This window comes from Symphodus melops, assembly GCF_947650265.1.
Source record: "Symphodus melops genome assembly, chromosome: 12".
NCBI classification, from domain to species: domain Eukaryota; kingdom Metazoa; phylum Chordata; class Actinopteri; order Labriformes; family Labridae; genus Symphodus; species Symphodus melops.
In genome coordinates this window covers 8,113,398-8,138,371 of record NC_136702.1, presented here as the reverse complement: position 1 = coordinate 8,138,371, position 24,974 = coordinate 8,113,398, and the positions used below count along the sequence as shown (strand labels likewise).

At 38.7% G+C, this 24,974-nt stretch overlaps 4 protein-coding genes across 4 annotated transcripts; 2 read left to right on the top strand and 2 right to left on the bottom strand.

The window, feature by feature from the left end:
• Positions 1 to 434: 434 nt before the first annotated feature.
• Positions 435 to 3,788, top strand: LOC306832886 (uncharacterized protein). Its single transcript, XM_079357906.1, has 6 exons — positions 435 to 518; positions 1,289 to 1,624; positions 1,716 to 1,754; positions 1,838 to 1,966; positions 2,053 to 2,084; positions 2,457 to 3,788. The coding sequence occupies exons 1-6, from the start codon at positions 443 to 445 to the stop codon at positions 2,760 to 2,762; spliced, it is 918 nt and encodes a 305-aa protein (XP_079214032.1). The 5' UTR covers positions 435 to 442; the 3' UTR covers positions 2,763 to 3,788.
• A 2,536-nt stretch (positions 3,789 to 6,324) lies between these two features.
• Positions 6,325 to 13,626, bottom strand: LOC306833030 (OX-2 membrane glycoprotein). Its single transcript, XM_079358071.1, has 7 exons — positions 13,390 to 13,626; positions 12,701 to 12,790; positions 12,296 to 12,616; positions 10,703 to 11,032; positions 7,935 to 8,219; positions 7,631 to 7,732; positions 6,325 to 7,158 (listed from the first exon to the last, which is right to left on the bottom strand). Exons 2-7 carry the CDS (start codon positions 12,777 to 12,779, stop codon positions 7,151 to 7,153), a joined length of 1,125 nt encoding a protein of 374 aa, XP_079214197.1. The 5' UTR covers positions 12,780 to 12,790; positions 13,390 to 13,626; the 3' UTR covers positions 6,325 to 7,150.
• A 417-nt stretch (positions 13,627 to 14,043) lies between these two features.
• On the top strand, positions 14,044 to 19,438 carry LOC306832336 (Golgi pH regulator). The gene is made up of 14 exons (XM_079356938.1): positions 14,044 to 14,249; positions 14,915 to 14,974; positions 15,124 to 15,227; positions 15,306 to 15,412; positions 15,539 to 15,640; positions 15,762 to 15,882; positions 15,971 to 16,051; positions 16,135 to 16,244; positions 16,361 to 16,449; positions 17,169 to 17,261; positions 17,377 to 17,472; positions 17,815 to 17,904; positions 18,003 to 18,068; positions 18,146 to 19,438. Exons 1-14 carry the CDS (start codon positions 14,208 to 14,210, stop codon positions 18,350 to 18,352), a joined length of 1,368 nt encoding a protein of 455 aa, XP_079213064.1. The 5' UTR covers positions 14,044 to 14,207; the 3' UTR covers positions 18,353 to 19,438.
• On the bottom strand, positions 19,255 to 24,967 carry pdzk1 (PDZ domain containing 1). Its single transcript, XM_079356937.1, has 8 exons — positions 24,943 to 24,967; positions 23,497 to 23,706; positions 22,558 to 22,774; positions 21,200 to 21,532; positions 20,913 to 21,109; positions 20,609 to 20,833; positions 20,201 to 20,524; positions 19,255 to 19,399 (listed from the first exon to the last, which is right to left on the bottom strand). The coding sequence occupies exons 2-8, from the start codon at positions 23,701 to 23,703 to the stop codon at positions 19,337 to 19,339; spliced, it is 1,566 nt and encodes a 521-aa protein (XP_079213063.1). The 5' UTR covers positions 23,704 to 23,706; positions 24,943 to 24,967; the 3' UTR covers positions 19,255 to 19,336.
• Positions 24,968 to 24,974: the final 7 nt, after the last annotated feature.

The window sequence follows — 24,974 nt, the reverse complement described above, 5'->3', positions numbered from 1 at the left end:
CGTAAGCAGGCATGTTATTAAATCACGAAGATGATGAGAACAGTCAGCACTAACTTTACACAGATTAAAACTGGTTACAAATGGGCAGCCTGTTGAATGCGGTGTTGTGAATGTGCTAGTTACTTGGAAAACTTCACCCTGTAAGTTTGTATCTCAGTTTTTGTGTAGAGAATGAACTTGTGTATAAAAGTGTTTCTGGAGGATCCTATGAGTAAAGCAACAAGTGTATTGCACAAATTGACATTTCCAGTTCTGTACACATTTTAAGTTGTGTATGTCATGATAAACTGAAAAACACACTTGTGCCGGATGGTCTTTCAAAAATATGTAGGCGGTCAGGAAGTGGTGAGCATTGTGACAGGTGAGATAGGCCCATGCAGCGGCCACATTATCTTTAAGATCTCAACTCATAGCAATACAGTATCTTCATATATTGAGCCAAATGGAAAGACCAATGTGCACATATCTGCTGATTTTAAGCAGTTTTCCATTTGTCTATGTCAATGGAGGACGTACAGGTAAGTCCCAACTCTCTTATATCTCCTAAGATCATTTTTAGGAATGATGAGGGTGCATTTTGAATAGATATGAGCTAGCTGATGTCAGAAAGGCTCTAGATGTATGACCTTAATATATATGGAATAGTGGAAACTATGAGATGAAACAAGAAGTAAGGTTATTACAAATAAGGTATCCTAAAAATCTTTTATCAAAATCCTTAAAGTGTTGGTGGAAACCAGAAAGGCCATATGGAATTAAATAACTAATTGATTTGAAGTCAATTTAAGGAAAGTAACTTTATAGTTAAAAGATAGTCTTTCTATTCTTTGTTTTGGGGAAACAATGTGTGATCCATTGGACAATCATCATCTGATAATATATTCTAAAGGAGCTGAAAACACATACTTTAAAAATAAACAAGCTTCTTTTTTGGTTTATTTGTCATAGTGTAAGCAGTATGTTATCAAACACAAAGCATATTGACTTATATTGGCATGCAGCAGGAATGTGGGGAATGGGAGAAAGGAAACTTCATGTACGATAACACAACATGCATGCATCAATTGGTAGTGTTAACCTATTTGTACATAGTGCTAAATTCCAAAACATTGTAAAATGACTTTTAAGACAACACCTCAGAGAATATTGAAGTTTACATGTATTAAAAATATTGAGAGGCGTTTTCATTCGTTCTGGAAATTAACATTGACTTTTTTTTGTTTACCTAATATAAGTGATTCAAGACAAGGAAGTTTGGAGGTAACTTTTTGTTATTGATATTTTACAGATTCCTCTCCTTCCTGTGAGGTTTCGGTGTTGGTCAAGAGGGCCATCATATTGAGAACTGCCCCAGAACAACGTCTAATCGTCACATGTCCGGTTAAACACTGTGGAGAATCACTGAATGTAACCTGGTGTAAACTCCTCGATACAGACGCATGTGTACAACTAAATTACACCGAAAATGTGGCAGTAAAACAGAACATTGCAGATCCCAAGAATGAACTAATCTCATATTTGACTTTCAAATGGATTTCCATTCATGATGACGGCCTGTACAGGTGTGGTGTAAAAGGATACAAATACAAGCCGATCAGTCACATAATCAACATCTCAGTTTCAGGTTGGCAGATTTCTCTCCTTGTGTGCTGAAATAAAGATATAAGATGTAATTTTTCAATTGTTAATTTTGCTTATGCTATCTTAATCTATAGACCTATACCAGGGGTTTCAAAACGAGCATTATAAAGCAGGTAAGAACTTTATCTGATAACTTATGGACATATATTTTGAAGGAATCAGAGTACTCCTTCTGATATGTTTTCTTGTTTTGTAGATGCTGTATCAAGTGTTGCACACGCTGAGGAAGCGTCCTGGCAGCCCTACGCCTTCATCTGTGTTACCATAGGTTTTCTGGCTGCCACATTTACAGTATTAATCTTCCTCAGATTTCATGGCTGGAAACGTAAGATCAACGTGTATTCAGAGTTTGAAATGTTTGTAATTGTTACCAAGAAACATTCATTTACTTATCGTATATCTTCTTTATAGGAATACTGACTGTGAACCAGACCAGGGCACAGGTAAGATGATACAGGGTCCCCAATTTAAAGGGACAGTCTTGAATAACAAAGACAAACAGTAGCTAAAGGAAACAAAAACAGGTGTCAGGCCGAACCTTTCCATGCTGAGAGCCTAAAACTAGAGACCTATATAAAGGCTTGAGTAGTTTGAGTTGAGTGCCACAGCTGGTGACTGTGTGAAGCTAATCGTTGTTGTATGCTTCTTGCTAGATTGAATGAACAAACACAAAAGTGGTACCAATATTCATCCTAAAAAAGAAACAAAAGAAAATTGGCAAAAATTCAACAATCAATTAACCCAAATTCATAATACAAGTCACATTATGTAAAGTGAGCATATTTTAATCCTGTTATGGTGTGTTGGTGTTCTAGGAAATTTCCTGTCTCAAGATGACCGACCTTCCCATGAGTAGAGCGCCCTCCATTTGTGTTCAGCCGGCCAACCTCTATAGTCTGAATGAAAACTACTCTCACACTGGACTAAGACCAACATCACAACCTCCCCTCGCAACCTATAGGAACCAGCCTGCTGCAGCAAATCCAGCAGATCAAAGTCAAGGGTCGCACCATGCAGTGTATGCTGTCATCAGCCGGCAAGCTGTGATACCTGCCAGAGAGCAACTTGACCAAACTACAGGAAATAAAAACACAGAATATGCTGCCATCAAAGTTTCATAACTCATCATGCACACGTGCAGATGAAAACAGGCTTATAAGAAGTGAAAAGGGTGTGACGGTGTCATGGAGCAGATTGAGTTCACAACTTGACTGAAGAAGAGGTGGACAGTGGAGGCTTGCAGTCACAAAGCGAACGGTTCTTTTACTGTAAATTACCTCCGCTGGCCCACATGCAGCATTGAGGGTTTTTTTTATATTTCAACCTCATGTTGGTTCCAGGAAATACTGCTTATAGTGTTCTATCAATGTTTTTGTTTTACCCAATTTTACCCCTTGTTATGTGGCAGCTTTTGTAAAAAAAAAAAAAATCATAGCCAACTTTAAATGCCTGCTCAATCCTGTGAAGGTTTTTTGTGTGCAAAATATTATTTGGAAGCTGTTTAAGGAATCAGTTTGTAATTCAAATGTATTTTTTTGTGTGAGGCTATTGGAAAAATGTTTGCCCATAGTAAATATTTGTCATTGATGAAATAATGAGCAAACATATCCTCTGTGTTTTATCTTTCCATGCAGACCGCTCTGTTTTTTCTACCAGAGGAAACTCTCGAGTCTCTTGTTTGTAATATGTGTACAGGAAGGCGACAGTGACATACTGTGTGGTATTAGAGGCCCCGCCTCTGCTCAATGTTTCCATACTCACACCCCACAGTTGAGATAGTATATTATGGCTGTCATTTCTGTGCCTTATTGAAAAGATAAAAAGCTTTTCATGGGCAGGTCTCCAGCAAAATAAAAACGTTATCTCACTCTAGCACAAGAAATTCTTAAGATGCTGCCTGCTGGAGGGCTTAAAGTCACACAATTCAATCAAATTCTCACAAAGGTCCTTACATCAAGAAACATGAGTGCTGTGGCCTTCCTGGCGCTAATGTTCTTAGCATTTGTTTGCCGAAATGTGAAAAGGTGAACGCTGTGTATAGTCTCTAAAGTTGTGGTAAATTCAAAAGTTAATTTCCGTTTTTGGGTGGAAATTCCCCCCCCTCAACAAAAGTCTCAAACCCACACAAGATTTCAGCTCTCAAAGTGTAACCCTCCGTCTCTATCTATCTATCTATCTATCTATCTATCTATCTATCTATCTATCTATCTATCTATCTATCTATCTATCTATCTATCTATCTATCTATCTATCTATCTATCTATCTATCTATCTATCTATCTATCTATCTATCTATCTATCTATCTATCTATCTATCTATCTATCTATCTATCTATCTATCTATCTATCTATCTATCTATCTATCTATCTATCTATCTATCTATCTATCTATCTATCTATCTATCTATCTATCTATCTATCTATCTATCTATCTATCTCTATCTCTCTCTCTATATATATATATCTCTATCTCTATCTCTCTCTATATATATCTCTATCTCTATCTCTATCTCTATCTCTATCTCTATCTCTATCTCTATCTCTCTCTCTCTCTCTCTCTCTCTCTCTCTCTCTCTCTCTCTCTCTCTCTCTCTCTCTCTCTCTCTCTCTCTCTCTCTCTCTCTCTCTCTCTCTCTCTCTCTCTCTCTCTCTCTCTCTCTCTCTAGCAGTAATTGTGTTGTTTTTGTGGTTGACAAAGCCCTGGTTCAGAACACAGCGTGATGAAGAGCTTGAAGGCTTGCGCGCAGGCGGCATGTGAGACAGGCCTGATTAGATCAAGGCAGAGAGTGTGAGGACTTTGAGGCACCGCAAATAAATAAACCAACTGACAAGTTGTGGGCTTACGAAGCACTATATGCTGGTTTTTTTTAACAAACAAAACTCCCCTTAAAATACAGATACTGTCTGGAGGATTCTTAGGCATTTATAAATCTAATTCATGTCATTTAATAGTTTAAATCATATTCAGTACTTAAGTGACCAGTTAGAGAGGAAGATCATTTTAATAGCTATAGTCCTACCAAGTAAACTGAAGTGAAATTACATTTTTACATGTTATTTTATGCATATTTTAGTTCAAGAGCAAGAAAGAAATTGTGATACCAGGACTTCAAAATGGTTTTGTTAATGGACACTTTAAACATTTATAAACTCACTTGAGAAAATAATTTTAAACTTTCTCACTTTGTAACACGCATGCATGCACGCGCGCACGCACACACACACACACACGCACACAATAAATGTTTAAAACCTTAAAATATGCTGGAGAACTTTGATCTTTCATCATGTCTGCAGCTCAGCCTGCAGCCTACAAACCCTTTGACACAGAAAGATTGCTAAATGATTAAGCTCCACAAATTAAAAACACAACTTATAATAGCTCTTTTTTTGTTTTAGTTATTTTTGGATATTGATGAGGGATTGAGTTGTAATGCCCAGTTTGAATCAACATTGAACTGTCTGATATTCAATTTGAATTGAACAGGATTTTTACTTATGTGATGGTATGTATCTGTCAGTGTTTGTATCTTATGAAAAGTAAGTAAACATTTATATTACCAAACCAAAACATATTAAATGTTAAACAGGCTTATGAGAACAGACAGTACTTCAGGTTCTGTTTCTGAGTGTGCACAACATATGTGTGCACATCATACGCTTGGCTTTCTGTATAAAAAGCCACAAAAAAAGGAGCATCTGGAGACCAGGTCTGGTACATCAGAGAGTAATTTCATATTTTTCTGAAAGATACAAAGCAGAGTTGAAAAAGACACTGACAAATTTAACACTTTTATTGTTCAGTTTAATGTACGTTTGTTCGACTTTGCATATTTGGTCATGATGCATTGATTCAAATTTGTGACTGCAGTTATTCTACGAAAAACTAGTAGTGTTTCATTTCCATTTATTGAAAACATGTTCTGAAACTATATTTCTGCTCTGAAATATCTACTGCTCTGAGCTCATACTGGGTGGTATATACTGTACATGTGTAGTGAAACTATGCAGACAGAGGAAAGCTGTCTTGAGTCTTCGAAGTGTTATGTTCCTGACTGAGCGCTGATCTTGAACTCTGATGGCCTTCACGTGTAACATAAAGGCTATCAGATAACACGTAATTCAAATTATTATCCTTTTATATTAAAGATTTAACGTTTCTGTACGCAGCAAAACACTCAAAGCATCACAAGGTCACTCAAAGCATCACGAGGCATTTAAGTGCCACTTTGATCCAGAGACATTTACCAAAGCAAACACAGGTTTAAAAAAGAAAAAAAAATCCCCTTGAATGACATTTTGGGTCTTTTGGGAATTAAACTGTTATTTCTTCACACACATCAATCTTCCAGACTCTGTGATGCACACAGTCAACCAGACATGCATTCCTTTCAGGGGCACCAAAAAGGTTTCAACATGGCTACCTCAGGGAATTGATTCAAGCTCTGACTGTGGAATTTTACCTCGAAAAATGTGCTGCTACACACACACACACACACACACATTCGCTGTCTCTCGCTCACAACATACATAAACCCACCATGAAACATGTAGAAAATTTGCACAAAGTATGCAGCCCTCTCAATTGAACATGGTCGAGCTCAGTTCAGCTTTAACAACTCACAGAAGTGATGGAGGCCTTCAGTTGAGGTACAAAAAAGAAAAGCCTTCATGGTGAGCTAATTGTGCCAATAAACTGTATTATATACTTGATAAAGTTTGCAATATTACATATTTTTCAATTGTCAATAAAGAAAAGCATTTGTCCCTCTATGGTTTGGTTGTGGAACAAGTCTGTATAAAGCACTCACAATTCAAGACTATTGAGTTAAAATGAAGGCTCAACAATAATTTTAAACATTTAGACACTACAGTTTTTCTTGTTGTCAAACAAGGGTAAAGACGTTGAGAACTATATTCAACTGCAGATTAACCTATGTTTGGTGCTCTATACTCGAGCACATTGTTGTATACTGAATTGACTTGAAAAAAGTACATTGCTTATGTTCATGTCAGCGCTGCATGTGGCTTGTTAATGTTGTTCTCGAAAGTTTGTACAACAATTCACAGGTATATGGAACAGAAGGAAAATACTACTATATAGACAGGACAACATGTATTTTAAGATGTGCAATATGCTGCAGCAGCAAAATCACTCTAATTTCATTTGGCATACAGTGAATTTGCTGCATGTTGAGGAATGTGTGACCAACAACTGAATCAATTACAAAAGCCAGAGAGAAAAAAACATCCATTCAGTAACTCCTCATTGACTTCATATAAGGACAGCTTGGAGATTATGAAAGAGTCAGATTAGGGAACCCAGAGATGAATGTCATGGTACAGTTGTTGCTCATAAACAGGATTGTATATGACATCCTATAGAGACGTGTCAGAACATCTTCCCTTTGTATCCAATGATGATGATGATGCTGATGAAGATGATAATGCAGAGAATCTCTCATGTTGGCTGTGCCTCTTCTTTTTGTCTCTGGTCTCATCTGAAATATTATTCAGCTGAAAAGAAGCATAAGAAAGTTATCAATGTAGTGGTGAGAGTGAGAGAGTAGGGAGGATTAAGGTCAGTGCTTCTATTGGCCCTCTTAAGCAGTACTGACATTTCTCTCTTATTCAATAGGCAGGTCTTTCATTGCTGGCAGCCAATGTATTCATGCCTTTAGAAAATATTTATAATGAAATCAACTGAAACAAGCATAGAACACTTCCAAGATACACCAGATACAGCATTAAGAGGTTTTCTTTACGGCTCCATTTTTCAAAATTCATTTCATGCTGTTTGTCTAAATGTTTATGCTGCGTCTTCTCCAACTTTGTCTATACTAAATATTTTGATTGGACAAGAGGCATTAGACGAGTGCTGATGTAGAGTACAACATCACTCCGACAAGTATCACTTCGCCACTGGAAATTTCAAATGTCCGTGAAAAAACAAGCAAACAAACATATTTTAGGCAAGACACACACTGACCTTCTTTGTGCAGGAAACACTTCCAAAGGCAGAAGCAGAGGGACATGACCAGCAGAGCTGCCACTGTAGTGACTGAGATCAGGATGGTGAGAGCAGTCCCAACTAGAAAAAACCCACATTTTACTGATCTTGCAAAATAATACTTGAAGAAGAAGAAGAATATTAATTTCATGAGGAGCAAAATATTGTAATATTCAGTATGCTACGAAGCCTTTCTAATCTTACTTTAGTATTCTTTGGGAAAATAAGACACAATTCAAATAAAGATTTCTGAGGTAGCGGCTCTGCACAGACCCTAACTTACTTTTTGTGTTCATAGATACAGCAATCGGTGACTCGAGCCCTTTGTGGTGCACCAAGCATTTGACTGACACATCTTTCAGCAGGCCTGATTGGACTGTCAGCGTGCTGATGACCAGAGTGGTCCCGTCTCCCTGTGGAAGCAGGGTGGTTACAGGGGGGCCCATGGTGCGGTTATCTCTCTCCACGTTCCACACGATCTCGGCTGGGGGGCGTGACACTGATGTGCAATTAGCTTCAATCACACCTGGAGTGGTAGTCTTGTAGCTCACCTGAGGTTTGGGCAGCACTGGGTGAAAAAAAAGGTAGACTGATATCAAAACTCACGAGCAAACTATATACTGTATGTAAAACTATGCATGCTGTGTATAAATTGTATGTTAAATATTCCAGGTTTACATGTAAAAATGGTACTCTTTTGCTGTGTGCTAGCTAGGCATTAGCCCAAAACACAACACCTGGGAACAGGGAGGCCTTTGGATGAACCCAGGTTTATTAAATCCTGTTCACTTCAGAACCATAAATGAATCTCTGTCTGTTTTAAATCCTCAGCTCTCTGAGCTGAATGAGGAATGTGATACATTGGAGCTGAAAACATTTTCATTGGCAAGATTATCGTTAGCCACAGATATTTTGCCCCCGTGTTCTCAGAGTTCTGGGTGGGGAATGTCAGCAGCCATCAGTGTGGATCGTTATCAGATTTTAGGGTGGACCAAAACCACAAGAAACATCTTTTGACAATCCAAACCAAATTGCCTCTGTGAATTAGGAAAACGCTGGTGTATTTAAAGTTAAATTATTTATTTTTTTAAACTTTCCTGTATCACTATAGCACATTCGTGCCACAGTTGATCTGACTTTTATAATGTCAGTGAGATGTAAATTAAACTCCATCTTCACCAGGTACTACCATAAAAAAATAATTGTATATTTGTGTCATAGAACTGTAAAAAGGTAGAACGTTGAACGCCCTTCACTTTTCGTAAAATTTAGAATAACAGGTCAAATAAAGAATCATTTCACTCTGAATTATATTTAGCAATAAATTACATATTCTTTCATACTTTCTAGGTCTACTTCCTGGAAAGAAAACATTGTACTTTCTTCTCTGGACTTATTATTGGACATCTCATGATCCAGAATTATATCAAACCAACAATAATATCAACCACAAGTACTTTTTTATATAACGATATAATGCCATATAAATTAATTCAGCTAGACGATAACAATTATAGCACTGCAGAACTGCCAACATACTCTAAATCAACTAGTAAAAATGATCGTGGGCCATTGTTATACTTTACTGTGAATAAAGTTTTGTTATAAACTTTAAGTCAAACAGATAGGCATGAATTTTAGTCAGGATGTTATTCTAATTCCCTCTCTCTTTTAGCTTTAGCCTTAGAGAGCAATGGAGTGAACCAATAGAGGAAATCATGTTGTGGTTGGGAACATGTGTGAGGAAGGGGCCCCACAACACTAGAGCGAGATGTGGATGGGATGCTGCATTAAACATTAGAATGAATGCTAATCACGCAGAAACACCTACTGTACTGTACAGTCTGATTTCAAACAAAAGCACATCTGTTTGTTGAGCTAACTGTGAGTGAAATGGAACAGGAGAGAAGTGGGAAAGCCAAAGAAAGCGACTGAGACAAAGCACAGAGGGAATCAGTGTCTGCTGCAAACACTGACACAGTCATGCATCAGAACCTCACTCCCTGCCTCCATCATTCTTTCCAATAGTCCATTCTTCACATGGACAAACTGTTCTGTGTTTGTGAAAAATTCAGCCAACAGCCTAGCCTAGCTGTATCATGAAAACATTAAACAGCCACAAATGGGAAGAAAAGCTCAACATTCCTGCTTAAATCCCAGATGTACCTGAGTTTCCAACAAAGACTCAAAGCTGTGTCTCAAGGCGCTCACACACACACACACACACACACACACACACACACACACACACCCTTTGTTTTTCACACTAGATCTGATACCAGCTTGTTCATATACCATAAGACTGATTTTTTTTTTTTAAACAAGTTCATCTTTAAAAGACTATTCCTGAAAGATAGGATAGTACATCAGTCGAAAAAGAAACGTTGGTAAGGGACACATTGAGTTTAAGCCATTTAGGAACTTGACCCTAGATGAAGGTTCATGAGTAAAATGTGCCAATTTGATGGATCAACTTGAAATCATTTAGTTAACATGGTGCATATATTCATGCAGTTAACATAATTGATTCCTGGACAGTTCAGAGAACTACCATCAACGTAATGTTTCCAAAATACCCAATGCAACTCATACTGATAGGATTTTCCCCCCTGGGAAGCTAATGTAGGGATCCAGTTGTCTGATTTAACCAAATCAAGAGGCTGTCTTGCTTAGTAGGTGATTTTTTTTTGTAAAATGCCCTTTGCTTTCAAAAGTCAGAGTGTCTGTTGAGCAGTTGCAGATGAAAATGTCCTGGAACACACATGTACCATGGCTAAGCACCAGCAAGACAGAAACCACATGAATGTAGGAATCTTGATTTGGCTAAGAATTTGTTCCACACTTTAGGATTGTTTACTATAAGCTTTTTTACTGTGATGCAGCATCATTTCATTGTTTAGACATGATGCATGATTTCCACTCTATTGTACATATTCTTGTTTGATCCAGGTGGAGTTTTTTTTCCCCTTATCCATTTTGTTTTTTCAAAAGGTCATTCATTTATGTAAGGTAGTCATCAGCAGTAGTAGCTAACTTGAAAAGTTTGTTTACCATAGACGGCAAGGCAAACCGTGGAGCTCTTCAGCCCATTAGGATTTGAGCTGTACATGCAGGAGTAGCAGCCCTCGTCCTGGATGGTGACAGGTTGGATGATGAGCTGACTGTCGGACAGAGAGGAACTCAGCCAGACTCTCCCCTGGTACGGGGGCTCTATCATGGGGTCACTGCGCTTTGCAAAGGAGGCTACCTCCGCAGGGTCTCCTTGTGCAGGGGTGTGTCTCCATGTGATCTGCTGCACCTTTTCAGGCAAACCATATGAGCACGAGAGCGAGGCCTTCTTGCCGCTAACTGCTGTCTTGTTGCTATCGACAGCGATTTGTGCTGAGGCCACCATCCAGTGAAAGAGTAATGGAGAAAAAGGGGAGAAAAGAACAGAGAGGGTGAAAAAACTATTATTCAGAAATATAAGGCATGAAAACAGGAACCCGTCGCTGGAATCTGCAGCATCTGTTTCTGGTTAGAAAAATGAACCCTCCTTCTCCCTCAGCTCCACAGCGCTTTATTAACCTGACTGGTGGAGCCTCAAAGAGCTCATCAACTTGTGTTTGTAGGTCATGGGTGGTTAAGGACATCTATATTGAAATATTTTCTCAGTAAATTCCCAAAGCAGATTTATAATCAGGTTGTTCAGAGAAGTAACTGTTGTTTTAGTGTGCTGGGAATTGATTTAGTTTCAATTTCAGTGGATAGTTCACAGAGCAGGCATGCAAAATCAGTTGTGTTCAAGTCAAATAGTTTCCATCATGATTATGAGCAGCAGGGTGAGAAAAAACTGCTCAAACAGAAGGATGTATCCAATGTGCTCAAAAGATCGAATGCTGCAAAACTTTGTGTGTGGACAAAATGGTTGCAAGTGCTGAACAAGCGCAGGCTTGTGTGAAAGTTAAATATTAACACTGATACAGAAGAAACAAGTGCATGAAAGCTAACTTTAAAGGTTTAGTGGAAAGTGTTTCAATCTACTCTCATCCAACAGTATCTTGATATCTGAGAGCCTCAGTTTGTTTCAACGGGTGAGTTGTGTGTGTCTCTGTAACACCTTTAACATGAGTCAACCTGGGCTAAAGAGGAAGACTCTCCCACCATGTGAATGACTTCACAAATTCACAATAACAGGGCCAATTCCTGGTTCATGTTATAGGCGGAGAAACTAATGTTTCATCTGAATTGCTGCTGCCAAGGCTTAAGATTTGTCAAACTGTATTTGTTTTGGCTTTAACCTTGTATTTCTATCTTCCTCACAGGCCAGCATTTAATTTCAGCTCTTGGCTTCGATTTGTGGAGCCTTGTTCTGGGCTATTGGCCACATGTAATGCCAAAGATCCAGGAACTGAAGCTTATATACTGTACATAAAGACACAAACTACATACAGTACCTAAGATGTTTTTTCCTTTCTCAAAGTCAACATTAAAGATGACACAGAAATACTGGGTCTCTGTCTTTATAAATTGGATATTTTCTTAAATCAACTACATGAAAGTGAATTTCGCTTCCTATGATCCCACATGTGAACCCTCAGTGAACCGCTTTTTTTTTTAAAGTGGTAACAAATTGGCATTTTTGTCATTATTGAATTTACTTACAGGTAACAGTGAGGCAAGTTGTTCCTTGCTTTGAACCAGAAGGATGCATGTCAAAGATGCAAGTATAGCAGCCCTCATCACGGAAGCCCACCCTGCGAATGGTGATAGCTGAAGTGTCCCTTGGTGAGGAGGCAAGCTCCACATGCTGCTGTCCACTCACGCTGTCCTTGAGGCCTGGTTGGTAGCTCAGCAGGGTCTGGTTCTGGACATCAAGCCACCGCACCTGACTCAGAGACTCACCTCGATCCCTCGAAACAGAGCAAGTCAGGGTGAAGGGCTTCTCCACGGGAGCTTCATAATGCTCTTGTACTGTAACCCGGCCTGAAATATCCATTCAATTTGAAACGATTTATATTGAACAATTTCAGTCCCCCCCCCCATTTCTTCTAGGTACAGCATACTCACCGTGACTTCCTCCAGCCATCAGTAGGATTAAACACACATGCAGACCTTTCCAAGGGGCCTGGAACGTCATCTTCATCATTGCTCATTTAACTGGAAGGAGGAAGAGTACAACCGAGATGTGGATAAATGCCAAGTGTTTTCAGTCAGCAAAATATGAACCCAAAAGCTCTTATTAATAATACATCAATAGCCCAAAAAGAGTTAAGGGATTTTGATATCATAATCTTTTTTTTTTTTCTGTCTCATGACCATTTGTACTTTTTTCACTCAATGCAATCTAGCCCTCCTTAACTGGGATACTCTTGGGAACAGCAATGAGCTTCCTTTTGCTTAAGGTGAATTGAAATGAATTCAACTTTTCCAAGTGCCAGAAGAGTTATCAACGGGTTTTAATGCGAGCTTTAGACATGCGTGATTTAAACATGCCTTTTTAACATGTATAAGGCTTCACTCTTTCACATCATTATCTCGAGAAATTTCAAGTCAAAAACCACTTTTTACAATAAACTTAATGGAATAATAGGCCCACAAGAACGTCATGAAAACTTTAGGCTGAAAGAGCTCAAACAACTTGTCTTAAAATGAAAAAAGAAAATGTGTTGATCATCAAGAAAACAGAGGACAACTTAAGAAAACAATGTTTTTTAAACGTTTTATACTGAATTGAATGATACAATCACGTCACTTACCTCCACTCGTCCCTCTGCAAAAAGATAAAAGTCAAAAGTTGAAGATGATCTACCTCTGCAACATCTCGCCCATCCAACAATCTTATGAAACATCACTCCAGAGGGAGCGAGCAACTATTTTCTTGTCATGCGAGTGTTTTCTGTTTAGCGCACCACCACCACCACAATGAACACCAGCCGGTAACAAGCTCTCCACCGCAATATGAGCTGCGACTGAGAACTCTCAGTACAGTCAGAGACAGCTCTTTGTTCATGACAAACAGCGCCCTCTGGCGTCGAGGTGCGTGTCATTTCTTAAGACGGGAATTTTCATTGTAAATTAATTATATTACATTAAATTATTTGGAAAGCCAATTTGTTTTTATTCTTCTTCTTTTTTTTCTTTTTTTCAAATAAAGGACTACATTTCTCCACGGTCTATAAAGGCTAGGAATTAATTTACGGGGTTTGTTTTTCATCTTGGGGATAAATTGAAGCTGTTAAAAACAGGTGTCTGTCGTTTTGTCGCCGTCTTTAACATTAAAGCAAATTAATAGTAAAAATGTTTGAAGCAAAAACATAAAACAAGAACAAATTTCTGTTATTATGACGTCACTGGTTTGAGACGGAAGTGTTATTGTCGGGCTCATTCTGATGACGAACCTGAAGGGAGTACGATTGAAACTTCACAGCAAAAAGAAAGATCTCTTAAAATATGATCTCAAACACTTAAACCTCATTAAGTTTTAATTGTTTGCTTTTATTTTAATATGAATTAGAGCGGCATTCATACCAGTTTTTCACGGACATAAAGCTGGTAAAGAGCTTTACCAGCTATCATGTCGTTTCTGGTGGACTCAGTCATCATGTTCACCTCACAGGTTAGTTTGTAAAGCTTTGTTTCCTCTCTCACTTTAATTAAAAACTATAATATCCAGCTCATGTTAAAAGATTACATTTTGTGCATTTTTATAATTAGCTGTGGGTATTATTAAACATCAACGTTATGTTTTTTATAAAGTAAACTTTAGTAAAAATTATCATCTGTTCAAGTGGAAAGAATTTAAGATGTATGTTAAAAAAAAATCATCATCACATCGACTGTTTTAAAACTCTTTATATATCTAGAATAGCAGCAGCCTGTCTGGATCAAATTAGTAACCAGTTTTCTTTAGTATTGAGTATCAGTCATTTAGAGATCACCTTTAAACATTCATGACTTGTTTTGTTACTCAGAATAATGAATCTATTGTATCTGTATTTATAATCTATAAAAATCTTTACTGCGATCATGTCAACGTTAGTCTTCTTGCTTTTATCCCCCTTTTTATGAAAAAGTATCAAAAGGAAACAGCAGCAAAAAGCTCCATGTGTTAAATAATAGCCATTGTTCCACAGATAACAGATTTGAGTTGGTCGACTGTGTTCTGGCTGAAACCTTTATTTTTTATAATCAGGGTGTTGCATGTAGTCTTTTAGATGTGAGAATAACAGACAGAGCTATGAGTTGTAGAAAAAAAAAAAGACCTTTTTCTCTCCGACACAGGTGCTGTTCTTTGGTTTCGGCTGGTTGTTCTTTATGCGGCAGCTGTTTAAAGATTATGAGGTACAGTGTTGGGCCAAATATTTCTTTACAAATAACCGTCAGGAAATGTGTTGACTGCTGGCTCAGGTGTCATAATGTTTCCATTAAGCTTATAAAACTTTGGCTCTACTCTTTCATCAAACACTGAGGTGCTTTGCGTTTGTTTACAGGTGCGACAATATGTCGTCCAGGTGGTTTTCTCAATCACGTTCGCGTTTTCATGTACCATGTTTGAGCTCATCATTTTTGAGATCCTTGGTGCCTTAAGTAGTAGGTATGTATATTTAATGTTACAATTAAAACATTGTTTTTCTGTAAGTTCCTTGCTTATTGTTTGATGTCTTTACTGCAGTTCTAGGTATTTCCACTGGAAGCTGAATCTGTATGTGATTCTGCTGGTTCTAATCTTTGTCGTGCCTTTCTACATTGGTTACTTCGTTGTCAGCAACATCCGCCTGCGTGAGTAACACTGACGCAGCTTATGATGTCAAAATGAATTAAGTAACCCAAAGTAAATTATTCTATTATAAAATAAACATGTATAAACAAGAAATCACTGAACGCTGTTTGCTTGTGTCTGTGTAGTGCAGAGACAGAGGCTTCTATTCTCTTGTATGGTTTGGTTTACATTCATGTATTTCTTCTGGAAGTTGGGAGACCCATTCCCCATCCTGAGTCCAAAACATGGTGAGTGTGCACACATCTCTGGCCTAGTTTATTACTGTGGAAGCCTTTATTGTTCATCATTTAATGCAACATGTTTTGACTGTAAGTAAAACAGAAAGTGTCCCTGTTGTCTCTGGTTTAGGCATTCTGTCCATCGAGCAGCTGATCAGTCGTGTCGGTGTTATCGGAGTCACACTCATGGCCCTGTTGTCTGGCTTTGGTGCAGTCAACTGTCCCTACACGTACATGTCTTATTTCCTCAGGTGAGCTCAGCAGACGGTTTTCTTAGCAATTAATCTGACTTGTGTAAGATATGCTGCTTTGATACTTTCTGCTTTTTCATTTGGACAGAAATGTGACTGACAGCGACATCCTTGCTCTGGAGAGACGGCTGCTCCAGACTATGGACATGATCGTCAGCAAAAAGAAACGGTGAGCAGAAACGAAAAAATCCAATCAATCCAATGAATGTAACAAATGATTGAGGCTATACATCTTCTTTTATGTGTGTGTAGAATTGCAATGACACGGAGGCAGATGTACCAGCGTGGAGAAGACCAGAACAAACAGACAGGATTCTGGGGCATGATCAAGAGCGTTACCTCCACACAAACAGGCAGTGAAAGTATCCTTGAATAAATCTAATAGCCTCAAAATGCTGAGTTGTTTTCGTATAACCACGCAGTAATGTCTACACTGCAGTTATGAAGGGAGATGTCAGCCTTAACCTCTTCCCTTCAGACCTCTCACTGATCCAGCAGGAGGTTGATGCACTCGAGGAGCTGAGTCGACAACTCTTTCTGGAAACTGTGGACCTACAAGCTACCAAGGTAACGTACTGTATGTGTATGCCTTTAAACACACAGGAAGAAATGTAGAAAAACAAAATCTGTTTGATCCATTTCACAATGTCAGCTTAAAAGACCATGTGGCTGCCCTCCAGTGGCCGGATGAAATCTGATGTTAAAAGTTTACTGTACGTACTGTGTTGTGTGGGTGATCTGAGATGCACAGTTGAAAGCTTCGTCTGTTTTAAGACTCCTGAAAAGGCTCAGATTACAAAACCAAATATATCAGATACTCAGTAGAACTGCAGACGCCACATGCTGTAATAGTTTCACGTTATAAAACTGTGTTCAACTCCGAGTCAACAGCAGTGAAATGATTAACGCTACCTCATCAACAGGCAAACCTCAAAATCAAACAAGCTGAAAATCCAATATCTGCAATATGACACAAAGACGTTTCTTTTAATTAGACAGAAAATGCCCTTCTGCTCTGAAGGTTGTAAAGAAAGAAAATATTTTTTTTTGTTTACTTTGGCTGCATCCTGTCTTGTAAACACAGGTCAGATTCTAAAGTCCTTTGTATCTACCATCCTTTATGTCATCTGTTGTCATACTGATTTTTTACTGCCACCATGATACTTCAACAAGGTGCCAGGACAGATACGTTCATTTATTTATCTCCCCATTTAAATGATCCCCTTTTTGCCCGTGTGTGACACATGATTTGCTGAGTCTTAGTCATCACCTTTCCCTTTCTTTAGGAGCGAATTGAGTACTCAAAGACATTCCAGGGGAAATACTTCAACTTCCTCGGCTACTTCTTCTCTATCTACTGTGTTTGGAAGATCTTCATGGTGAGAATATTCACATTCACATTTGGTGGCTTTCCCTCCCACTCTCCCAGTTACATAATCAGATGAGTAAAAGATGTTTGACTTATCTTCAAAACATTTCTTGTGTCTATTAAAGGCCACTATAAACATTGTGTTTGATCGAGTTGGAAAGACTGATCCAGTGACGAGGGGGATTGAAATTACAGTGAACTACTTGGGCATCCAGTTTGATGTAAGACACACACACACACACACACACACACACACACACACACAAACACACACACCTGCAGAAAAAAAGTCACGTCACACTGCGCGGCCTCCTGTAAAGATAATTATCTGCACCATTATCGTCTCCCTGTGCTGCTTTCTCTGCAGTGAACCTGATAATGATCACTTTAAATCTTTTTTTCCATGTAGACAATTATATGAGTGAGTTTTCACAGCTCACACTCAGATCTCGGCGTTGCGTTTGAATTTTAAACGACTAAATGAGGCATGTTGCTTGAATGTAGATCTCCTTTCTTTGAGTGTGTCTAGTGTTAGACCGCCTTATATTTCTTCTTCCTCTCAGGTTAAATTTTGGTCTCAACACATCTCTTTCATCTTGGTGGGAATAATAATCGTTACATCCATTCGTGGCTTACTCATCACCCTCACTAAGGTAAAGCTGTGACATAACAAATCCTTAAACGACTTCAGACATGCAGGTTAATTCATTCATGGCATGTTGGTTTAAACACGTCTTTTTTTTTTATGTAGTTCTTCTATGCAATATCAAGCAGCAAGTCGTCCAATGTCATTGTGCTTGTCCTGGCTCAGATCATGGTAAGTGTGTGATGCTTTATCAGAGACAGAGCCTACTAAAGACAGATTGAGCTCAACTCTTCTTCTCTGTATTTCAGGGGATGTATTTTGTGTCATCTGTGTTGCTGATGCGTATGAGCATGCCGCTGGAGTATCGCTCCATCGTGACAGAGGTTCTCGGAGAGCTGCAGTTTAACTTCTACCACCGATGGTTCGACGTCATTTTCCTGGTCAGCGCCCTGTCCAGCATCCTCTTTCTTTATCTCGCCCACAAGCAGGCACCCGAGAAACACATGGTGCTCTGATCCCAATACATCTCACCTCACCTGGATGAGACCGCTGACTCCTGGAGGGGCTTTAAATCTGGTATTTTGCTGTATCCAGAAATAACTTCTTCTTTTTTTAAATGTTGGATATAATTATCTGGACTGCATGTTCCTGAATCAGGAACAGCTGATTGTTAGATTTAGAGAGACGGGAACTATTGGAGCAAATGAAAAACCTTCAAAGGCAAGCTCCTTAAATTCAAATGTACAGGGGGAAAAAAAACAGGATCACAAATACACTGTACCAAGAAATGGCAAAAAATGTTGTTCGTTGTGCTCTTAAAATGTTTTGCCGTCAAGGCCTGAAAGACTTTTCACTTTTTTCACGTCTTAACACAATGGAGCTGAACTGTTTGCAGCACTTTCCCACTTCTGTTCTGCTAAGGTTTAAATAGACTACATGAAGGAAAGCTCAAGACATTATGATCTTCATACTGAAGACTGTGTTTCAACAAATGAGTCATATAATTTGGAAACAAATAAGACAAAGTACGCTGAATTCATATGTTTATTTGTGTTCATTAAGGTTGATATTCATTTCAGAAAAAAATAATTCAAATTTATAGAACGTTAAATAAAGGCAGCAAATCGTGCATAGTGAAATACATAATCAAATACATTAAAGAGCATACAGGAGTATTTACTTGCAGCATGTTAATTCAGCTTCTGCAGGACGTCGTGTATCACAGTAAAGAAGGTCTCAGGTTTAAGAAAGACTTTTCTGCGACTATTGCACAGGTAACTCGATCAAGTGTTTGCACCCAGAAAAGACAATCATTCAGGATTCAGGATCATGCTTTGTTTTCATTCCTTTTATCCATGAAATTATTCCACGTCGATTGAGGTATTGACACTGAGCTTTACTTGGCTGCGTGGAGAGCTGATTGTCAAGAAACAACAGCAATGGATCAACATTAAGAACGACGAAGACGAAACCAGGGATTGGGGTCATTTGATGGCTTCTTAAAATCTTTCGTCCAAATTATCCTCACTGACTTGTGAGGAAGATGAGGATGTAGATGAGGTCTGGAAAAGAGGAAAAATAAATCCAAATATTTTTGGACACTCAGCATTGTTTCATGTCAGCTATTAGGTGAAAACAGTGAACGACAAATGTTCAAAGGCTGCTGCACATACTGTAGTTTTAACTTAAAGCCATCCCAGCTTCTGCACATGCTAAAGGTTGATTAGATATCAACATGCATTCAGTATCAGGTAAGATGTTTTCAACGGTAATATTCTTTTTTTATAGCATTATGTTTATATCGTAATGCTTTGCTAACTGAATGTCTTTGGTTTTTCAGACATGTTGTCATGAACCAAAGTACACGACTGCATGTCATTTTCTAAGATCAACTACACGACAAGACACTCTACCACAAAATAATCATCGACCTGGTGGCAAATAAAAATCTTAATTTACTGTTTCTGGAAAAAAAACACATTGGCAAACAATCCATCACAGACACATTATTGAAGAGTATTTATTGTTATCCATTGTGAATTTTTTTATGTGGTCTCTGTCTACTTAGCTCAGTTTCACTTCTGCTACATGGGATGACCATCAGCACTGGAAACTACCTGATAACATATTGTCTAAATATGCCCAATTATTGCTTTCTGCATCATAGATAATATAAACGTTGTTCAATGGATAACCTATCAGGTAAGGTATGCACAGATTGAGATACATCTTTCTCAAGGCCCACATCAGTGTCATATTATCTAAAGGACTTATCAGCTGGTGAATCAGCAGTCAAACTCACATCCTTCGAGCCACACAGCCAATTACTGTTTCCTCTGAAAGATAAAAGAATCAGCACTCACCCTCTCCCGAGCTACTTCAGTTGGGGTTTCAGGTCTGGCCTCTTCCTCATGTCTCTCTTCTTTGCTGACCTCTGGAGTGTCTGCTTTGTGGACCTGAGCGTAAGACGTTTCCCCGAGCAGCAGGCGAGAGATGGTCACTCCTTTAGCTTTGAGTTGGTCGTAGACGCTCTTTTTGGCAACCAACATCTCCAGGGAGTTTCCACTGCTGCGGATCATTTGCACCACCTCGTCGTGGTTGCTCTGCTCCACATTTACTCCGTCCACTTCCACTACAACGTCGTCATCCTCCAAACCAGCCCTGTCTGCAGCTCCACCTTTCACCACCTTACAGACAAACACACTGTGTCTCTTAAAACTTTGATTCAAAAGGCTGTTCTTTCAATACTGCAAATTCTTGGTAATGCTTACGTCCTTGATGTGCTGTCCACACACGCCCTGAATACCGTTTAGGTGAAAGCCATAGCCGGCAGCGGTCTTCTCCATCTTGCACAGTTTAGGCTTAAGCTCCTCCCTCCTGTCCTGAACAAATATGGATGGATGGGCCGGAGCAGGTAACTTAATGGCCTCTGTGTAACTGGGTGGCAAGTTGGAATCATGCAAATCCTCCAAGAAAAGCATTGGACTTGCATTCCCCTGTGAGAAGCATGAGAATGACAAAATATAGCTTTTCTGCTTTTCATATCAAGGTTTTGATGATTGCTCATCGACTCACCAGTTTGCACATTTGGTCCGTTTCTTTGTCCACCACCAGCAGGCAGCATGTAGTCCCACTCTGGTTGATCTTGTCCACCACCTGCTCATGGCTGCAGGATTCCACTTCCTTGCTGTCAACGGCCACAAGTCTGTCCATTTCCTTCAGTCCTGCTGCTGATGCTGGGCTGTGTCTTTCTATGTCCTTGATGAAGTGCCCTGCATCGAGTAAATAAGCACATTTCAGAAAACAAGTCTAACCTTGAAGCAGTTAAAATGGTGGTGATGGAATATTGATAATGGTCTTGCCGGCTTGGTTGGGCTCCTTTCTGAGCTGGAAGCCATAGCCATCAGATCCTTTGGTTATGACAACTTTGCGTGGCTTGTGAGGGAGATATTCGGTTGTGGCTAACCACACTCCCATCTTCATTAGCTTGCTCTGGTAGTACTTGTCTGTTTCGTGGTCAACCAGCAGGAACATGACACAGTTGCCAGCAAGCTTGATCATGTCCACAACATTTTCGTGTGTCAGGCTTTCGACATTTTTCCCGTTGACCTCCAGCAGGCGGTCATTGCTTCTGACACCGGCCTTGTAAGCCATGTTTCCTGAGATCACCTCTGTCATAAACAAACCCTTCTCACCTAGAAAGGGTTGAATGAAAGATATGCAATTATTAAGAAGAGATGTTTTGGCTGAGAGTGGACAGACAGTTCTCTTCAGACTGACTGAAATAGTTTTAGGGTTAGAGATAAAAAAAAAAAAACAACAACAGTCATAATAATTCTATTAATAATGATGATCATATCATTTTGCTGATTGGTCTTTTGTCTTCTTACAATGACAAAAAGTTGCATACTTGGGCTCATTCTGGCTGCTCCGGTTTCCTCCCAGAGTCTAAAGACATGCTTGTTAGATTAATACGTCACTCTAAATTGCCCGTTGAGCGTGAATTTTTGTCTGTCTCTGTGTCAACCCTGTGATTGACTGGCGATCAGTCCATCTAAAGCCTGACACAGTAATCCTACTTATCTCGTCAGAAAAAAATGATAAAAAGCCATTGTCGTTGGATCCAGAGGAAGATGCATGAAGTGAACACTTCTCAAAGAAAAGTTCAATCTCAGAACCCATCAGTTATTGTCTGAAGATCTAAGGATAACTGATAACAGATATCAAGATCAACACTAACACAGTTGATGCTGGTCATTGTTAAATGTCAAACTATGGCGGTTTTTCTGTGTTGTGAACCAACCAACAGTGAATTGTATCCAAACCATGTCATGTTAAAAAGGTAGCACCTCTGAATCTGTTCAAATACATGTTGTTTTTTACTGTCCGTGTCTTTAGTAATAAATGCTGTCATATAACTAGGAACGTTATCTCAAATTATCCATCACCTCAGCAGTTATAAATGTAAGTAATCAAAGAGTAACTTGACGTGGCTGTAAAGCAGTGTTTCACTACTCTCCCTTGTTAAAGGGTTGAAGTCTGTCCCACCCTGTGTGGTGTGGTCAGGTGTAATCAGATGTGCTTTCATTGCACCTCTAAACACACCCAATACTGATGACATGAGGTCGTTCGCCTTGTGGTTCTTCAGTCCAGTAAGGTTATAAATTAAATCTCTAAACATCAACAAAATTAGACGTAAAAAAACAGAATGTCGACTCACTTTTTACTGAGCGGATAGAAAATCCGAAGCTAGCTGAGCTGGACTTAACCAGGTAGCAGAGTTTGGGTTTTTTAGCTTTCTTGGAGACACCGTTGGCAACTGGTGTGCCCTGAGGTTCGGAAGAGTTCGCTCCCTTTGCTTTGGCTTTCTTGTAAGAGATTTCATCCAGGATGTGAAGCGCCACTGTTGGTCCACTTCTTTTCACCATGTCCACCACCTGTCCCAAGGAGAACAGACACATAGCAGAACGGTAAAAAAAAAAGAAAAAGATTCCTGTCAGTGTCAAGGAATATTTCCATTATTATACATCCCTGAAATATTGGAAACTGACTAAATGTAACAAAAAAAAAAAAGAAGCAAAAAATATAATGTAGCTGATGAAAGCCCTTGACTTGAGTTTCTGTCAGACTTATCTGGTTGGAGAGCAAGTTAAAAACAAAGCTGGCTCGTGTTACTAAGACGTTAAAGGACACCATGCCTCTATATTTACTGCATTGTTTTTTTCAAGGGTATATAGTCGTGATCAAGTAGATGTTTTATAGATATGTATTATTTTATGCTCTTTCCATTTTAAATTTTGGCTCATTATGCCAACTAAATTGGTCTAAATTAAGGGCAGAAAGCTAATAATTTTGCTTGCCAAAATCCAAACTTCCATCAATTTATGACAGGACCAGAAAGAATAAAGGAATAAGAAAGCTTTTTTTATAATCAAATGAAACCTGATTATTGGTGGTAAAGGACAAATAAAAAAGCTTTTTGCATTTTTATCACACGAGCATTATATTGTTTGCTGTTTTCCAATGATATTTTATTTATGTTTTTATTTGTATTTTTGACTTGTCTAATAACTTCTTGATATATGTTGTCATTTTCTGGTCTCCATATCTATCCATAGTTATTGAATATGTGCACTGAGATAAATCCAACTCATTTTACCTCAGAATGGGACAGTCCATCCACATATATCCCCCCGACCCTCAAGATACGGTCTCCATCTTTCATGCCAGCCATTTCAGCTGGACCTCCCATTTCCAGGCAGCGTATGAGATGACCCTCCTCCCCATGCTCCACTCTTAGGTAGAAGCCAAATGTTTGACCTGGCCTCTTGGTTAGAGAAATCACCCTGGGCTTGTATCCTTCCATGTCCTAACATGAACAAATGGGTAAGGTTGTTTGCTTTAAATCAAGAAAGATGAAATGATGCATAAATGATGTTGACATTTGTCTTCTCCATCGACCCACCTTCCTCCTGTTACTACACTCAACCTATAAACATTTAATAGCAGATTACCGAGGACCTTAAGAGGCCATAAAAGGGCTGATAGGTTCAGATGAAAAGTTAATATTTCATACCAGAGCTCTGGAATCAGTTAATGGTTACTGAGGCACAGCAGCTGACTGAGATGAATTTGTTCCCTTAAATGAAAACATGGACTTTAAATCTCGTCACAACGTCTTTGACTGATCCTCTTATGACACTGTTACTTCCAGACATTGGGATATGTTTTGGAAACCTTTGTTCCTTTTGAACTTCTGCTGCTGGTTTACTACAGCCCTCAACCTCTATGTGATGTATTTTTTTTTAAAATGTATACAAGAGAGGATGTGCCATTTTTTTCTCAAAAATTGATTTATTTTCCTTTCTACTTCTCTTGAAGGTGTTATTTCTATACCAAAAAACTCCCTGTGACAGATTTATCTCTATATGTACTTTATAACTCAGCACTAAGACGTATTGATTCTTACTTTGTATGCAATACTCAAACCAACACTTTATATGAAAAAAAGAGTTTACACATATCTCCCAAACTTCACCCGATATAGCTGGATTTGTATTAACTTCAGAAACTCCTCTTGAACTTATGAGTTTAAACATGACTTGACAGCAAAATGCAGTTTGTAGACATGCACAGTATAAGAGGGCAATAAGAGGGATATTACAATAAAGTTACATAATAAAAACATAACCAAAAGCCACTTCAAGTTAACTGTTTCTCCCCCCGTTAAAGTAAATAAATAACTATGATGACAAACTCAAAACAATTGAAATCATTGTCTGTGTTCAGGAAGTGGAATACTCTCTTTATGTTAAATGTTCAAAACATTTCTGACTTTTGTCAACCCTTAAACCAAACCTACAATATGTGATGGACAACCTTACCACTATAAGTGATCATTTAGACAAAAACACAGGCAACAATATGGCAATATGTACATAAATTAGAAAACTTGAGAAAAAGATACATATTTATTATCTTTTCTAAATTCTAAACCATCACAACTGTCTGAAATTGTCCTTTGCATAAATGTTGCTATGTATTTAGATAGTCATCTGATATTGATTAAAACAAATCCATAGTCAAAAAAGCTATACAAACTCACCAGCTCTTCACTGCTCAGTTTCCCAGACCAAA

Excerpts from the sequence above, each read along its gene's own strand:
- LOC306832886 (XM_079357906.1), top strand. The coding sequence starts at position 443 with ATGGAAAGACCAATGTGCACATATCTGCTGATTTTAAGCAGTTTTCCA. Across the intron at positions 1,625-1,715 it reads AATCAACATCTCAGTTTCAG|ACCTATACCAGGGGTTTCAA; the intron begins GTTGGCAGATTT and ends CTTAATCTATAG. Across the intron at positions 2,085-2,456 it reads TGAACCAGACCAGGGCACAG|GAAATTTCCTGTCTCAAGAT; the intron begins GTAAGATGATAC and ends TTGGTGTTCTAG.
- LOC306833030 (XM_079358071.1), bottom strand. The coding sequence starts at position 12,779 with ATGATGAAGATGACGTTCCAGGCCCCTTGGAAAGGTCTGCATGTGTGT. Across the intron at positions 12,617-12,700 it reads GATGGCTGGAGGAAGTCACG|GCCGGGTTACAGTACAAGAG; the intron begins GTGAGTATGCTG and ends TGGATATTTCAG. Across the intron at positions 8,220-10,702 it reads GGTTTGCCTTGCCGTCTATG|TGCTGCCCAAACCTCAGGTG; the intron begins GTAAACAAACTT and ends TTTTTCACCCAG.
- LOC306832336 (XM_079356938.1), top strand. The coding sequence starts at position 14,208 with ATGTCGTTTCTGGTGGACTCAGTCATCATGTTCACCTCACAG. Across the intron at positions 15,413-15,538 it reads TGTCAGCAACATCCGCCTGC|TGCAGAGACAGAGGCTTCTA; the intron begins GTGAGTAACACT and ends GTGTCTGTGTAG. Across the intron at positions 17,262-17,376 it reads GTGTTTGGAAGATCTTCATG|GCCACTATAAACATTGTGTT; the intron begins GTGAGAATATTC and ends TGTCTATTAAAG.
- pdzk1 (XM_079356937.1), bottom strand. The coding sequence starts at position 23,703 with ATGGAAGGATACAAGCCCAGGGTGATTTCTCTAACCAAGAGGCCAGGT. Across the intron at positions 21,533-22,557 it reads TTCTATCCGCTCAGTAAAAA|GTGAGAAGGGTTTGTTTATG; the intron begins GTGAGTCGACAT and ends AACCCTTTCTAG. Across the intron at positions 19,400-20,200 it reads CTGAAGTAGCTCGGGAGAGG|ACCTCATCTACATCCTCATC; the intron begins GTGAGTGCTGAT and ends CCTCTTTTCCAG.